This window comes from Achroia grisella, unplaced genomic scaffold (assembly GCF_030625045.1).
Source record: "Achroia grisella isolate CSIRO2021 unplaced genomic scaffold, CSIRO_AGI_Agris_v1 utg3972, whole genome shotgun sequence".
Classification (NCBI taxonomy): domain Eukaryota; kingdom Metazoa; phylum Arthropoda; class Insecta; order Lepidoptera; family Pyralidae; genus Achroia; species Achroia grisella.
The window spans coordinates 659,117-678,153 of record NW_026712838.1 but is presented as its reverse complement, the minus strand read 5'-3'; the positions used below and the strand labels follow the sequence as shown (position 1 = coordinate 678,153).

General features: G+C 31.7%; 1 protein-coding gene across 1 annotated transcript; it reads left to right on the top strand.

The window, feature by feature from the left end:
• Positions 1-282: 282 nt before the first annotated feature.
• On the top strand, positions 283-13,187 carry LOC131844159 (chitin deacetylase 1). The gene is made up of 5 exons (XM_059192960.1): positions 283-366; positions 8,953-9,125; positions 9,878-10,127; positions 11,577-11,898; positions 11,993-13,187. Exons 1-5 carry the CDS (start codon positions 312-314, stop codon positions 12,819-12,821), a joined length of 1,629 nt encoding a protein of 542 aa, XP_059048943.1. The 5' UTR covers positions 283-311; the 3' UTR covers positions 12,822-13,187.
• The last annotated feature ends 5,850 nt before the right edge of the window (positions 13,188-19,037 follow it).

Here is a 19,037-nt window from a genome sequence, read left to right as displayed (position 1 = left end):
TGTTTGTTTTTGAGGTTCTTATTTGCATAAACAAGAAGCAGCGCCCGTCATCGTTAAGTGAAGGAAATAAGGCACCATTCTCTCGCTAAGCTAAGATTTATAACATAGTTATCGAATGCGTATAAGAAGTTCTGTCTTATCTATTATAAGGTATACTGATAGTCCAGAAGATGCAGGTGATTCACAGCTGATGAGTGCGAAGGGTGTTGGCAGAAGTGTGAGTGCTGTGGGCGAGAGGGGCGGGCGGGGCGCAGATTGAGGCCACTATTTAATCGCACGACGGCCGCGCAACGACCTGTTGTGATCCCGTCATGGCGCGCTACGCCCGTGTCGCTACTCTGGTCGCGTGTCTCTTGTTTGCCTGCGGTGAGTCCTAACCTTTATCTTACGCCTCATATCCCGTCCATCTCGCGACGTCATGGGTGATGCGACGTCACATCCGCACAACTCCAAATAATTCAGTGATTGTCTTCAATGTCGTGTGTCGCATAGTGAACAGTGATGTAGCCCCGAGCCCGATCGTTGCGAGATAGACTCCGTATCTCGGAATAACTTACCAATGAATGCAGCCAATCAAGATTGCATTGCATCGATCGTCTAAAGGATAACCAGGCACTGCGTTTCAAGGATACCTAAACGGCAAATTGCTGGCAAGTATCGTGTCTCATACAAGTGTGCCGGTGCAATGGATAATATTACTTGTAATGCAATAGCTTATTTCAATTCGGTGATTCAATAGAGAAAACGTACCGGTCTTGCGAAAACTGTTAATCAGTCTCTATTTACATTCGAAAGTATTGTACGAAACATTGGCACATTTGATGAATGCACGACTTTTGTTGGTAGAATTGGCTGTTGTGATTTATACCTATTTTAAAATGCAACTGATATTTTAATTTTTCATATTGTGTTCTCCGGAAATCAGTATATATATATATATATTATTAACCATACTTAAACCAAGGTATGATAGTGAATATATATTTTTTGTACAACAGACTAACCAAGTATGTGATAATACAACTGTTTAGCACCTGTAGTGATGGCGCACTGTGACACCTAGAACTTTCACATTCGCTCCATGTTGCACTGCGCCTGCGCTAGTGACGTCATGCTACGTAAATACTTATGTACCACCACTATGAAGTGATGATAGAAGACAATAAAATATACCTACTAAAAAGTTCTAACATTTGGCTTCCCATAGATGTTCGCCATTCGTATAATTTCACAAGTTTCTTGTTCGTTCTTCTTGTGATGAGAGACAGCTTTCCGAATGAGCGGTAGATTAAAAAAAATATTATGACTATTCAAAAGTGCTTAAATTAGGTTTATTTGAATAAAGGATTTTCTATTCTATTCACAGAGGACTTTAATACCATCAATTCCAATCATAATATTCCCACATGTCTTAATGAGGGTGATCATAAAGTTGAAAGTTGACCTTGAAATATTCTATTAATAACACAAATATGATGTTGGTAGTTATTATATTATGCTGAGTTTTAGATGAGATATTGTATTCACACAAACTAAAGTATCTGAAAATATGCACATATGTTGCATGTGCACAAAGCGTGTTTTAGTTACACAGTGTGTTTACCAACAAACTCAATATTTAATATAACTAACAATAATAATAAACTAAAATCAATAATCAAACAACAAAAAACAAAATCAAACCTTTCAATATAATATAAAGACGATTCCTGCTTTAACAGACTCAGAAATTAAGTATGTTGTAAAAAAAGACAAAGAAAACAAGGTTTTCATTTTTTTCCAAAGGGCAAAGCGGTGTCTTATTGACACTCTGCTGTCTTTCCGTCCCATTACCAATATGTATGAGGGTGTCTAGATTATACAATGTTTAATTAACAGGCTTAAATTTTGGCGCTTTATATAAACTTAATGTAAAATTGTATATTTTTTATATATCACGATGATACACACCGTGGCAACGATTATCACGATTGTGATTACCGTTTTTCTTATTGTATTCTATATACACAATAAAGAGTTTATTATTACTATTAATTACTATTATTACATACGGCAACTAGTGCACGGCCCGGCATACGGCAACTTGTGTAAGAAATGCGTTAATGAAGACCTCATCTATAATTCAGTATCATCGTTTTTTTTCACATTGTAACCTTTATATATAAATGAATATAATAAAAGGATAGTCTCAATAATAAACCGGTGTCAAAAGAACCTCTAAACTGCACGAACCAGGCAAATATAACTTTAATCTGAAACATACCCCTAGTTTCGCAACTTCAATATTAGTTGGACAGAATACATGGTAAGAGTTGCGGATTATTGCTAGTATTATTAAATTTAATATGAGTTAAGAATTGTATAATCAATTTGAAAATTATTTAAAATTTATTATCATTATTTGGCTAATTTAACCTACTTTGCAGTACATAACACCAATTATTAAATTGACTCATTAACCTTGTTAATCTAATTAGGTTGTAATAGAAATTTCGCAATACTTATTGTAAACCACTCAAGTAATTAAATTACTGAATACAAGAATATAATGAGTAATATATACCTGATACAGAAAATTTGTACAAATCTCTAAAATAACGTAGTAAAATAGACAAGGTACTTAACAGTTCATTAAAGAAATGTCACTTGCTACTTACATTAATAATACCTAGATAATATGTTATGTTGAATACCTAAAATTATTTTTCATATTTAAATATGAATTACTCTACACAGGAATCAATCATGGCTTGATTGGAGTTCGGAGTAGGTAATATGAGTAACCAAAGAGCAAACGAATTGCCATTATTTAAGGTTGTAGCAGCTCATATGGCCCGCAAGCCAAGAACGGGTCAAGGTGACCAATTTCCTCCATCCTCCATATATGTTTAACTATCGCTTTATGATGCTATGCAATTTGAACCAGAAGTAAATGACTTTGTTTTTTAAATCTTTGCTAAGATGGTACTCCTCAACTTACCTACGTTGGGAACCGCAGACTGACTTTATATTTTCAAACTCTTACCCGTCTTAGAAGTTTTTGACCAGGAGGAAATAATTGATCTAACCTAACCCCTGGTTCGAGGACTACGCTTTGCAGAATTTTCGAGATGGACTATTGTTATTTAAACAGGACATATAAAATTACAAATTGGTTTCATTCTTCGAGACTTATCATTACTTTATATATTACAGCTATTATATTTATGTGAAGGTAAATTTATATATTACAGTATATTTGGACAAAATTATATCAAAGTAGGAAAACTCGTGTTACGCCATCTAATAATAGCTAAAACACGAAAAACAGGGAATAAAGGCAAGGCGAGTCGAGGCGAATCGAACCTGTTCAAGCTAGTTTATTGGTAAAATAACTATCAAACAAATAGCTAGTGTTAAAAGACTAATGTAGAAGGTACCTACTATTAATATAAATTGTTATGCTGTCAATGCCCCAAAAGTAGCAATGACTTTCACATTATATAATGTAGTTTGTAATGTTGTTAGTTTCGAAGTCTTTAACACTTGCAATGTGTATAAAATAACAAAAAGTAACTATTTATTGAACTATGATATTTACTAAATAATTAATTATACTTTTATTAGACACGAGCAAGCGGTATTTACGTGTCAATTGGATGAACTAATAAGTTCAATAATATTATATTTTTGTTTTTTTAGATTCGACATATATTAATACAGAATTAACATGTGCTATCAGATAGATTACCTATATATAGTAAACTACATATGTACTAGTACTATATATACTAGTGTTTTTTATAGATAGGGGTTTCCGTAGATTTCACCTAATTCTACAGCTAGCAGCTACTATTCTAATCTGTATTTTGTCTACTCATCTCATTTTTCTCATCTCATTTAATTTATGGAAATAGTCTGTAGTATTCTGTAGTTTAAAAAAGTATAGAAAACAATATTGTTTACATAACAACCAATGCACATCTAAATGTAACATTGAAGTTTCCCTCCACTTTAACTTATTTTATCGCATACTTTATTCACACTTAATAATAAGATTCTAAATAGCTGATAATTTTTTTACACATTGTAATATATTATTAAAATTTAGTTCTTAAACTTTGAAACACTTGGAAATGAATTCCATGCATTTGATTTACAAGCAAGCATAACATTAACTTAGCTTTAATATATTTAATGAAAAAATACAAAAAATATAAAAAATTATTTTAATATGTACATAAAATAATCACATTACATAAATAGAAATATAAACTTGCTTTATAATATTAACTCAAACTCAAAACTTAACGAAGATCATTAATAGTCTCAAAAACAATATTGAAATAGCTATCAGAGTACCAAACTTAATAAAAACAGAATACCCATTAAAATAAATTTGTATCTCTTTCTCTAGATACTCATTTTTATTATAGAGACACAATTACAGATCACCAACGATCCTAGAAATTATTTGAGCAGGTGTGTTATTTTGTGAGGTGTTATTATCTTTCTATAAGTCGTTGTAAAATTTACATCGTCTACATAAGTTTGTGTCTTGAAATTAATGTTAAATTCAAAACAAAGAAAATAATTAAATAAATACTTATTTTTATGTGTAATTAAAAAAGAAAAGACCTGTCGAAAGCTATTTAGAAATAAAATATTAATTAACAAGGAACTGTATCATTGTGCCATAAAAATACAAATTAATACATTTATGATAGTACTGAATCTTACCTGATTCAACTCAACAGTGCACGATACTTTTATTGTCATACGGGCCATTCTTTTTTCATAATATTATTCAAGTTATTGGTTGCCTTATATGAAACGGGAAACTTACCTTATACGTTGTATGCTTAAAGCCAACCGGTTTTATCCTTATTTCCGGTTAAATAATAACTTTTAAATAACAGCTATAAGTTTTTAGTAATTATATATCTATGTATAATACTTACTAAAAACTTATAGTTACTTATAGTCAGTCACTTACTGGAAACTCTTAATTCTTCATAATCATGGTATTAAGAAAAGTATTAATAACTATTGAAATACCTTTTTTTCGTATTTACTATCATTTCTTATTATTCTTATTATACACTTATTCTTAAAATATATCTCAAATAAAACAAAAATCTAATTATATCTAGTTGCAACTACTTGGTTAATTTACTTCAAATTTCAAAACTAAATCAGTTACAATTCTTTGCATAATATCACCAATATGTTTTATGTACGATTGTAATATCGGTGTCAGTCGCTTGTGCCATAACTGCGTGCCAGTAACTATGCCATAAGCAGGTTACGCTTGTTTAATAAGCGTATCTAATTTATCCATAATTTCTCAGCACGAAAACGGAAATGTTTATAACTATGTTGGCGTTTAAACAACAAAAAAATTTAACTCTGAACACTTTCAGTAGAGCAAACTTTGTTTTTTTCATAGAAACGGCACTTTCATAGAATACAAATATGTAGATGTATGAAAACAACTTTACGTTAAAATTAATGAGTTACCTGTAAAATCTTATTAAAATTATATTTGGTTAATTCATTGAGAAGTCAAATTGATAGTACCTCATACTCTTTAAAACCAACTTTCCACAGGCAGTTGGTTTTAAAGATTATGATATTATGTTAAAGATTTAATCTGAACCTTATAAATTATACATAATTAAAATCGTAAATTATATATATAACCATTCGACTTCGTATAGGAGGACCTATGGCTCCGTATAAAACGTGGAATAGGACAGGAAACAAATTCGGTGGATCGATTTGATAACTGCAAATTATTGAAGAAATAATAGTAGTTAGTATTAGTAGTAGTAGTTCCTGAACACATGCTCTAATATACAACATCATCTAATCCTGCTTATCTTCTTGCTTATAGTAAACAATTCCACGAGTTGCAATATAATAATACAAGTGAGATTCAAGTTATTTTTGTTGATAATTATAGCCCAATCGGAGAGTATGCCCTCCATTTTATTCTATGACATTTGTGTTCTTGACTTATGTTGTAACTTGTAAGTAATCTGAAACAAAATAGAACATTCGTCCGGAAACGCCTTTTGTCCGTTATCAATATACAGCGGTTGTTTGAAAGGAACATATCTATAAAAGGAAAGTCGAGAAGTGGCACTGAATATGTATAAGGTCGGTATTGGACACGGTACCCGTGTAGGTACGCGTCGGTGTTTGCTGCTCGGCTCTCGGTGCTCGGTATGCGAACTGTGCGCCATGCGGTCGTCGCCCGTGTCCGCGCCCTCCCGCATACTTATCGCCGCCCGCCGCGCCGCGCGCGCTTTGCCGTCCACTGTCCATTTGACATTCGCGTTCCGTCCGTTGTAAACAACTACGTCATATGAATGTCAAAAACAAGCAATTTAGAGATATTTTTAGAATTACCTCCTGTTAAAGTTGTCCCTGTTTACATAAAAAGATTTTAATAACCTTGAGAAATGTATTCTCGAAACTTTTCCAATGTATATACTTTTTATTGAAAAACATATTAACAATAACCGGTACTAGAGCTGCAGGTTATTATCATTTATGGTATTTTGTTGGTTTATTTTGGAAATGACGTACATTATGTATATACATATGTATTAAAAACTAGTAATTACGTAATACAAATCAAAATAAACATAATTTAAACGACTATACATTATGTTGCCAAGAGGAAAGCTGTACAATAAATTTAAAGTACTTATACAATGGTACTTATATAATGATAACATTCTTTTTTTAAAGAATAACGTTAATTGTAACATAGTTTTCAATTATATTATACATAAAATTCAGTAACGAAGCCGTTTCTTTCCATTCCTACATAAGATATACCGGTAGCGCCACATATACATTTGATCAAACTATTTTCAGCAGATCAATAAGTTATTAACAAATTGATCAAACTAATATAAAAATTCAATCGTTTATTAGTCAGATCACAACAGTAAAATAAAACAAAGATAAATATAATAACAAATTGAATAAAAAATAAATAGAGAATACGCCAACTCACATACATCCTATATATTTCAGTTCCACTCCCAACTTCAGCCTTTCAAGAGATAACTAATTAAAACTATTGATTTTTTTTAACTCTCTAGGGTATATTTCAAAAATCCGAATAAGACTCATGAATTTTTTTAAAATTGACAAATACATTTTTTTTACATAGAAGTAATAATAATAATAACAAAATACATATTTATTATATTTTTATAATAAAATAAATCAAATATCTATTTATATTATTATATCTATTTTTATTATTTAAATAATTTGTCATAGAAATTAATACCAAGGTCTAATAATGTACTACAGTCATTTATACTAACCTATCATAGAAAAGACATCAACGCGCGTAGTGCTACGAAAATTTAAATAATGCCTTATAACCTCAAAAAATATATAAACACGCTTCTTCTTAGTTATATTACTCATTTGAATGTTTGAAAATGAAGTGGAATGATTTGGAAAGTAGAATCGATATATATTTAATTTAAATAAGATGAAGGGTTAACATGCCTAGTTAGAGCGCACTTGTTCCGGACAGATGTTCCACAAGTGGTAGATCCGGGTCAAAAAGAACCAGTTTTTGTTTATATTTTTTTCTTATGATATGTCATGGTATGTAAATTTTATTATTCATGGTTTAGTAAAGAAATAAAAGTTATCTCAATTCTTTTTTTTATATATATGTTTGTACATATAGAAAAAGTTGATGTTACTATGAAACGTCAGGCATTCCTGGGTACTGAATCAGATGTCCAGTAGATCTTCTCAATTTTAGTGACACTATTATGTTAGACACTACCATGTAAGAACTATTAAACGTAAGTGAACTCTAGTAGAAAATATCGATTAAAATACGCAATTTTATAGTGATGTTTCTTAAGAATATATTGAATGACGAGACAACTATGTAGCAACAGCGGCTTATCGAGTAGACTGTAGTGCACAACCTAGGCGCCTAACCATTCGTAAGCGCAAACGAGACAGTTAGATAATATTGCAAGAGCTGCGTTTCCTTGTGTTACGTTCTTACACCACTCATGTACACGACCCGCATTTGTTTCTTATTTCTTTCTTAGCAAATATTACCTAACCATATTCATGTACAGCACTTAATTAATTAACAAAAAAATATTCAAACTCGGCAATGTTTACTAGCGTGAGAACAACATGGATAACGTATTGCAGATGACATAATATAAACTACCTTTTTTACCAGTGGGGCGTACATGATAGTTGAAAGAGATTGATCATATAAACTAGTGCTTGATTGATTTATTTTAAGTGAATTAAGAAATAAATTAACTGCTTAGTATTTTACTTGGCTTAACGATTTTACTGAGTGATTCAAGGAAATCAACTATTCCGTAACCTTTTCGAATTATAATAATTTCATCAATATGAACCGCACACAAAGGCACCAAATGCCATGCATAATATACATTTGGTATAGACAGAAGACATAGAAAGAGTCGTCCTTGCTGCTTGCCCAAGCGCTGACATTTTGAAGTGAGTCAAATGTCATATGCGCTCACCCCACCTTTGACATTTAAATACTATTTCTAAGTGACATTTGGTTTCAGTTTGAAAAAAAAACTAAGGAATTGTTTTCCAACATTTGAAAATAAATAGCTGCTTGAAATTGTAAATTAATTTAGAAAGAAAATTTATAAATAATATTTAGTAAGGTGGCCGTTTTCATCTGTTTGTAAGAAACATAAGCGCGTCCACGTCCTTTAAACCATGGAATGAGTTTCAATAAATACAGTTTTCATTATCTATTCAAGAATTCCTTCCGGAGGGAATACATGTATATACATGATTACTGTGACTTATTCAGACGATGACCCACATCCGGGTCTCTGAGATATTATTTTTATAAATCTCTTTAGGTGTAACAGTCTCGAAAATTGATAAAAAGTTATTAAATTTTGATAATATTACTAGCCGCTGCGAACGAGCATCGAATGCATCGATGGCGGCGGCAAGCAGATGATGCAGCTAAAAAAGACGAGAGCCTGGAGCAAGAGCTATGCAAGGACAAGGACGCTGGCGAGTGGTTCCGGCTGGTGGCTGGCGAGGGCGACAACTGTCGCGACGTCATCCAATGCACTGCCTCGGTAACAACTATTCGTTTTATGTTTTTCATATACATGTATAATTTTGTTATATCTGTTAATTATTTTTTACATGTGTATAATGTATAAACAGATATTTTTAAAAAAATATTTATAAGTAACTGAAGTAAACTAGATGAATGTAGAATCCATACAATTAGTAGATACTTTATGATGTAATCGAAATGATCACGATAACTGAACCTCACCTGCATTGCTCAACAGCAATTAGTCTATGGAAATGTACCTAATTAGTTATATTAAATGTCTGTAATATAAATGTATATATCGATTGCCTAAATTTCAATATTGATATTATGTTAATATAGGCAAATTGTTATATTACATTTTAGTGAAGATGTGAAGACGTCGGTACATACCTTTCCAACTGTATCCAAGCGTCTAGAGACGACTAACTACGATACTTTTAAACTTCGACCTTGTCCTTGCCAGAGCTAATCCGTTCACATCTTATTATAATAACAACTATGTCTATTTTATTTATACCTACATAATATAATTATGTATGTATTTCGTTTCTTCAGAATATATGTTTATCTTCTACAAGCATAGAATGGTTAATCAATTTTATTCTTTTTGTAAACAAAAGTATAATCTATCCTACTTCCATACATTATTAAAAATTTTGCTATTATTCATAATGAAGAAAATAAAATAAAAAAGAAAATTTTAGTAAAATAGAAATTGTATTAAGATTATTTTTATTACAATAATAAATATTATTTTTTATATAGGGAATTCAAGCTATACGTTGCCCAGCCGGTTTATATTTTGATATTGAAAAGCAAACATGTGACTGGAAAGATGCAGTAAAGAATTGCAAACTAAAGAACAAAGAACGGAAAGTGAAACCCTTGCTGTTTACTGAGGAGCCTCTCTGCCAGGACGGCTCGTTGGCTTGCGGCGACTCAACTTGTATCGAACGCGGCCTATTCTGCAACGGTGAAAAGGACTGCGCTGACGGTTCCGATGAAAACACATGTGGTAAGATTTTTATTTGATATATAAGTTGGTACAATACAAAACCTTTCTAAAATATACTACAATGGAAATTACAAGTTATTTTATACGAATATGTCGTAGGTTTGTATCACCCTTAAGTATATCACGTCACGTGTGAAACCAAATCTAAAAGTATAATACGCAATTGAACTTGAACCAACTTTAAATAGCGAGGCGTGACGAACGACCTGCCTGAAATGCCAATCACTTGGCCTAAAAAAACATCTCAATGCTATGTCGTAACATATCTAGGCAAATGGGGAGTTTCTTATATGTATCAACATTTTCAAATTTACGATATTTGAAAATAGCCTTTATTCCTATTACAGTCACGATTGGTGTATTATATGTTTATGCTCTACGAGTTAGATATTTGATATGCAATGTGGCGCACGAGACCGGTTCATACGATATATTACTATTGAGCAGATACATATAGACTTGAAATTAAAGCGAAGTTCTGCTTGAATTTTAATGAAGTACCTGAGGCGGATACAAAGTCTTTAAATTCGTCATGAGCACGAACCCTATACAGTGTAGTTCATGATGTGAAGAAAAATATATATAATACATTAACAAAACAAACCTAAAAAATTAATTCTTTTCTTCAATAAATAATTTATACCTGATGATTTTATAATGATAGACTAATAATGTAATTTAATTTAGAAATATATATTGTCATTATAAATATGTGGACATTGCTTAGATTTAAGGTAATAATTTTGTGATACAGTTGATAATATATTGAAGTATTATTTACTTCAATAATAACTGTATGACAAAATTATTAATTAAAATAAAATAAATATTCGATATATACCTATATGTTGTAAAGAACAACTAAATTTGCCCTTATATTTTATTTTTATGTATTAAAATACCAATCAAATACCATTTCAATTACTTAATAAAAACATCTAACGCGGTTAATAAAAAATTAAAGAAGCTATATTTATGTAAACTTATTCTTAACACATATAGAGTATTATTATACCTGAATCAAAAGTGAAATCCAACTAGTGTCAGTTGTGGCAAATGATTTGACCGAGCGAAAGTACCCATACTGGTTCTGACTCTTGCCCCGCCCCAGTATCATACACCTCTGCATACGCGCAGACTGTTGTCTATCGCTACCCAGTAACAAATTATATCACAATCTTACCATGAATTTAGTCTAAACATATTTCAAATCAAGGAAACCCAAATAAAATTGAGCAATGACACACTTTCATAACCGTCGTATATATAATATCTGCAAATTGCAATAAAGTATTTATAGTGTAGATATGCAATTCGTGTAATATTCATAATGAGAAAAATTGCACAATAATATTTCCAAAACTGTATAATAGTTTCCACAAAATACTAATATCCTCAATTAAATAGATTGCAATGGAGCGATACTACGAATAGTATAATTTGTTACAGATATCGACAATGACCCTAACAGGGCACCGCCGTGTGATCCTACACAGTGCGTGTTACCCGATTGTTTCTGCTCAGAAGACGGTACAGTAATTCCTGGTGACCTGCCCGCGAGAGACGTGCCTCAGATGATTACAATCACATTCGATGATGCTATAAACAACAACAACATTGAGCTTTACAAAGAAATATTTAATGGAAAACGTAAAAATCCCAATGGATGTGATATTAAAGCTACATTCTTCATCTCACACAAATACACAAACTACTCAGGTGTTCAAGAGACACATCGTAAAGGTCACGAGATTGCAGTCCATTCCATCACGTAAGTTCGCGGTATTAGAAATAATACTTACATCATATGTTTTATTATTCCAAGATCTTCAATATTAGACTAAACATCTGTTGTTTTTTTACAGGCACAATGATGATGAACGTTTCTGGAGTAACGCCACCGTTGACGATTGGAGCAAAGAAATGGCTGGTATGAGAGTCATTATTGAGAAGTTTTCAAATATCACTGATAACAGCGTAGTGGGTGTCCGTGCACCTTATTTGCGAGTCGGTGGCAATAATCAATTTACTATGATGGAAGAACAAGCTTTCTTATATGACAGCACAATTACAGCACCGCTATCGAACCCACCTCTATGGCCTTATACCATGTATTTTAGAATGCCCCACCGATGCCATGGTAATTTACAAAGCTGCCCTACCCGCAGCCATGCTGTTTGGGAAATGGTGATGAACGAACTAGATCGACGAGAAGATCCTAATAATGATGAGTATCTACCAGGTTGTGCCATGGTTGATTCTTGCTCTAATATATTGACTGGAGATCAATTTTACAATTTCTTAAATCATAACTTCGATCGGCATTACGAACAAAATAGAGCACCTTTGGGTCTATACTTCCACGCTGCTTGGTTGAAGAATAATCCCGAGTTTTTAGAGGCATTCCTTTACTGGATCGATGAAATCCTCTCTAGCCACAATGACGTCTATTTCGTAACAATGACTCAGGTTATTCAATGGATACAGAACCCGCGCACTGTATCAGAGGCAAAGAACTTCGAACCATGGAGGGAAAAGTGCGCAGTAGAAGGTATCCCAGCCTGCTGGGTACCACACTCTTGCAAATTGACATCTAAGGAGGTTCCCGGTGAAACCATCAATCTGCAAACATGCGTAAGGTGTCCTGTAAACTATCCTTGGCTAAATGACCCCACAGGTGACGGCCACTATTAAAGCGCAACGATCTCGCGCGTACAGCGCTCAAAAAATTAGTTATTATGTAAAATTTCGGTTTCGAGATTGCACGGATAACATATTCTTAGGTACAAATACTCAATTAAAATAACAATAATACATTCCCGCAACATTTTAGCACAATAGTTAATAATAATTATTAATTAATTAATGTACTATGAATGTGTTTTCCTGCGATTTCATTTTGTACCGGGTCATAATCCCGTCTATAGTCTAAGCCTACCTAATTGTATGTAATATAGACTCATATAAATATTTAATAGATCTGTTTTGTCTGTATACTTTATGTGATTTCCTAATGTAAGTATGTTTAATAAATTGAAAAATACAAACACAAAAATATTATGTTGTATTTTAATGCTGCAATTTTTTGCCTTTTTCCCCTAGTGTGTGAAAAATGTAAATACAACAATATCCAAATACATTTACATTTTTCACTACTAATATCTGACCAAAAATTCTGAAATACTTCATGTGGGACCAATGCAAAAGTAAACTCTATCAAATAATTGAATCAAATCTAATTCTCTTACCTTTAAAAAATAATTATCAAGATATGTCTATTTTTGGCAGTCAAATGAAAACAAACAGACAGAACATTAAAGTTATTTCGTAAAATACCTATTAATGCACAATAATGTGTAAGCTAATTAAACGTCGTGAAGATATATAATCATAATAATTATCAAAAAATCATAATGTCAAAAAAAAATTAAATATTTAAACATAATAAATAAGTGGCGAACTAGCTAGTGAAATGGTAAATAATCATTTATACGTATAAATAAAATTGGAGTGGCTGTTTGTAATACTGAAATAACCGTTTTTTACTACATGTATGAATATAAATACGAAAAAATTTTTTGTCTGTCTGTCTGTCGGTCTGTTCGTTCCGGCTAATCTCTGAAATGGCTAGACCGATTTTAAAGGTAACTGATGTAATAAGAAGTAACTTAGGCTACTTTTGTTTTAGAAAAAATAAAGTTAAATTACACGCGGACGAAGTCGCGGGATCAGCTAGTTATAAATATTATCTCCGTGTGCGGACGGAGTAAGAATAATGTGTCATCGTTACTTTTTATCCCAAGAATGTCGTAAGATACAATTAAGGTCAAATACCTGCAGAAGTAAAAGAGAAGGAAATATCGAAATAAAATCCTATACCAAGCTGTTTGGGAAGAGTCCAAGGTTAGTTATTAAATTCTTGTATTATGAGGAGAAACTGCAGTGAGATTATAAGAGTTACAAAGTTACCCACTGGTCAAATATTATAATAATATACTTATCATTCTATATATATAAAATCATAATAATCTTAATATGTATAACAGGTTTGTCAACTTGTTTGCCATCCAAGTTATAAAAAAAGCATTTCATATTTTCTTTAATTAACAATACCAAAATTTATAGGATTTTGGCTTCTAGATTAATGAAAGTGTTTAAGAATAGTTTTCTACAAGTAGACTGAAGTCATTAGCCCCTCACGGAATATTTTAATAAGCTCGTGCTTATATATGTAGTTGGTTTTTAACCAAATATGCAGAGAGGTATGTGAATGTTAATAATAAGAATAACAATGTATACAGAAAAAAGCAAACTACCTTTGTATGTTAGGGTATTGACCATATACAGGATATTTCTGTATAAATCTTTTTTCGTTGATTTTATCGACTGTCCAAGGTCATCAAAGTTCGAATGAACTCCTTTGTGCATTTTGTTTGCCAAATAAAATATGACGCTGCTTAGGTACAATATTTTCACGTATTATGTTTCTAACATAGTCTGTGTTCTTAATCAAAATACGCAACTTCGTATTAAAATTTACATATGGTTTTTTATGCTGAAAAATATTTGCAAGATGCGGAAAAACTTTTGAGCAAAAAAAACTTGCAGTACAGATAAGCTCTGTTTTTATTTGTATTATATCATTACGAATGTGTGTAGTAGACTCAAGGTCTGAAGGAGCCTGACGCATTATAGTGGCATGCATTACTAGCTAATAATCATATAAGACAATAGGCACTGGGCGCCACCAACACGCTATTCTCTCATGACACCTCGTAGGTGGTTAGTTGCACATCATCACTCAACTATCTGCATATACTCAACGTCAAACAAACTTTCTACTTTGTTTTGCAATAACAGAGTTCATCGAAGCAAAGAATAAGGACAATGAAAAACAATTGCATTGTTACTGGAATCTAAATAAATAGAGAGCTGTGGCTACTTTGATTGTAGATATTATGTATGATAGAAAAAGCGTGATGGTGTCTTCAGTGAAAGCAGTGAAAGTTGGATGTCCTCAAGTACACTCGAAATCACAGTCTTATTTACCCATAATGTCAACATATTGTAATATAACATTTAATTCATTGCTGTAAGGGATGGAATTGGACTATAACAATACTCTTAACATTTTTATGGTATGGTTACATTTTGCTAACATATTCATATCTTTTCGTGAATTTCAAAAGTGTAGTATGACAAGAAGTTTAGCAATTACTAATCATTAGATTTACAATATCTAAATGTGAACTATGTAATATATGATTACAAATACTATAATGAATCAAGGAATGTCTCCTCTGTGACTTCCTCCCATTTATTATGACTATGGCATATCACTGCTTGTAATTGAACAAGAACCTGTCCATACGTTATTTCCTAACTTTCAGAAGGCATATCAATGTCATTTTCCGAGGTCATTTCTTGCTGTATATTTAAGTTCTTTTCCTGCATAATTGAGTTAGAACTTGTCTGATCAAGGATACTTATGTGTACCTACATTGCAACCCCAAAAAAATTCAACGAAAACAATCGTCTTGACGAGATTTATTACATGAAGCCTGTTATTGATGAATACTGTATAATGCTATAAATAATCTGAGTGTCTATAAAAACAACTACTTAGATGTGTTCAAAATTGATATCTAGAGATTTGTCAGGCTAGTTTTCGATGCTATCGTATCGAAATTGAATCTAATTTATATTTTTTTTTTCTAACTAATTTAGGTTTTTGCTTTCGTATTGTCTCTTTTCACGTATAATATATCGTTTTTTTATTTTATTTATGTTACCGTAGGTATGTGAATAAATAACCGACATTTCATTTTTAATGGACATCGTTTCGATTAAATTCTGAGTCGATGACTGCAAATCATGGTAATTGCAAATAAAAGTATATTTAAACTATATATTTAGGTATACTATAAGATTTTTAGTTGGTTTATAAAACATAAATGTTAAAACTAATTAATCCATTTACATTTATTATTTTAATTCAGCCCACCAAGTTTTCTATATATTTCACAAATTATACATGAGCTGTAATATATAGGTGTGTAGGTACTAGCGCATTGTCGCAAGTGAAAGGAAATATCTTGTATAGGATCCTTGACTCGTGCGCGCCTACTTGGCGGCGATATTGGTAGATAATTATATAAGTTTAGCATGTTTTTATATTCAAAACTATTTCTTATGTTGTACAATGTAGCTATAAAAATTATGATATGATGATAGATATTTGGGTATATCTGGTGTGAAAATCTAACTTATCTTTTTATTAGTTTACAGATAGAATTTCAACCGACCAATTCTTTGTCTTTGTGTAATTGTCGTCTTAAATAATATTAGCAATTCCTCTACTCTCTATTTTGTCACTTATATACGATAATGTGACAAGCCTAACAACGAATAAATATAAAATATCAAAAGTAAACAAGTGCGAACTGTACTCGGTGTGGAAATAATCCAAACAAATAATGTTAACATATTTCTACTCTCTTTACTTGTATGATAATTTACTTATATATACAGTAATTTAATTAAACATAGTATGTATATAAAATTCAGATACGATATGAATGAACTCAATGTCTCTGATGTATACATTTTACTTTTCACAGCATTTCTTTGTTTGGACCAAATATAATTATAATATTGTACCATATAAATAGATATGTAGGTGAAGGGTCCTTAATAACATCTCAATACCTCTGGCAAAATAATCAAATTTTTTTATTTGATGGTGATCAAAATTTGATTAAACTACCTTTAGGGCTCTACTGCTATTACTTTACATCGAAAAAGTTAAATAAAAATATTTTAAAAGGTTTTTTATATTTGTAGGTTAAGAGGTCACTGTTTAGATAGAAATATTATATTATAGTATATGAAGGATTATGAGTCGATTACATTTGCAGATTTTGCCACCGGCGCGGCGACGCGACGCACTGTGCGCTGCGCCGTGCCGCCGCGCCGTGAGGCGACGTCGTTGCTACATCCACAATAACTTCGGGCTACAGAGAGCTGCGAGATTGTAGCGGTGCGCGCCCAATCTTTGGCTTTGGGCTAACAACTTCTTACATAATCAGTTACACCCGGATATCGCTAGTTTACCTACTCATCCCGTCGTTAACATTTCGTTAATACAACTTGGTGCGGGGAATGGCTGTGGTAAAAAAACAAATCTGCTATGGACTATATTAAAATGTGGATAGGTTAAATAAATCACTTATCACGACAGTGTCAAGTCGATAGATCTTGCTCTCCTTTCAAAACCGTTGATTATTATTCAAAATTTTGTGTCATTAAAAATTTACGAAAGTAAAAATAAAGTAATAAAATGCTTGCGATTAAAAATAACAATAGACCTACACGACTGTTATCCCAGATTGGGTAGTTAGAAGTATTGTCAACTATCGATGTCATGGTGATAACGACACTTGACATATTAAGTATGTAATTTATATATGTAAGTATATGTAAATCCGACATGGCAGGGGGTGAGCCTACCATCTCACCATAAATTAAAATATATCACCATAAATTATTATATCAATCACATTTACTCTATATATATCTAATATACCTATTTCTCAAAAGATTAATGATATTCCTACATTCTATCCTCAATACTGAACTTGAAAACTGTTAAGATTATGCAAACAACTATAAAACATTTATATTTTATATCATCTTTCCACCTTTATTTGACATTGACATAAAATTAAATAAAACTGGTTACGTGGATAATCGAAAGTCGGTGTCACTTGGCAAGTATGTTAAAGAGAATCTTTAAAAATCTTTAGAGCTATTCATTACTTCGTTAACATAATTTACTACATATGAACGTATATATTTCGTTTATAAATAATTTATTCATATAAAATATATACCCAAGTGGAAATAAAGATACATTTTAAATTCAATAGATAGGCCGATTTAATTGTGTGAATGATATTTTTTTCATATAGGTATTAGATACGTTTACGGGTGGTAATAATTCTATTATAAAGTTTGTGAAAACACTAGGATCTCTATGTTTGTTACTCCATTATGTATAACTGCCGAAGCCATTGCCCTTGTTACTTCTAAAAATTCAGATTTTGTCAATTTATGTGTCACAGATACCTTAGGTACTGTATATCCTAACCTTCAAAACAGAGACAAAGAGTAATTGTTGCATTGCGTTGGATAAGACGACCTTAAGCTACCAGAAGGTTGTATTAAACGTAAAAAAGGGACATAGTAGCAGAAATGTTCATTCCCTAAATATATCCTCTTCATTGCTGTAATGTGTAATATAAATATCAACTTTCAAATATAACATTACAGTTTTACTTATTTCTTTGCAACTTATTCTAAAATGTAAACAGGTTTGGTTATTTAAAAAGCATATGTATAGTAGTAGTATTTAGATATATACATACCGCATGCAAGACACCACAATTATTAGTCATTTTTATCGATTAATAAATTACGCTTCTTATAATCAAACTAAATATGTACTTATACACATGATAAATACCCGGAACACATAGAACCATCATTAGTAACTACACAGTATGTAAAGTATATTACATAGTCATACTTATCTATGTAGTAGTAGGTTAGAACATTATATTACTTAAGATTTGGTTATTTATTAATCTAAAAAACAGCAGTGTATACAAATATATCTACATTTGACTTTAGGGACTCCTTCACATAGTGTTGCAACTATAGAGAAAGTAGCTAATAGTCATTAGTTAAAAATGTAATAAGTAAATCGTTAATACTTTGATTACTTCCATAATACGTCATCCTTTGCTATTAAAAGCTGGCTCTATGTTATAGTCATTTAAATTGGCAAGAGGCATAGTCCATATAGGACCAACGCCGACTGCTCGCAGGCTGGGTAAGCACGCCCTGCCA

Excerpts from the sequence above, each read along its gene's own strand:
- LOC131844159 (XM_059192960.1), top strand. The coding sequence starts at position 312 with ATGGCGCGCTACGCCCGTGTCGCTACTCTGGTCGCGTGTCTCTTGTTT. Across the intron at positions 367-8,952 it reads GTGTCTCTTGTTTGCCTGCG|CCGCTGCGAACGAGCATCGA; the intron begins GTGAGTCCTAAC and ends TAATATTACTAG. Across the intron at positions 9,126-9,877 it reads TCATCCAATGCACTGCCTCG|GGAATTCAAGCTATACGTTG; the intron begins GTAACAACTATT and ends TTTTTTATATAG.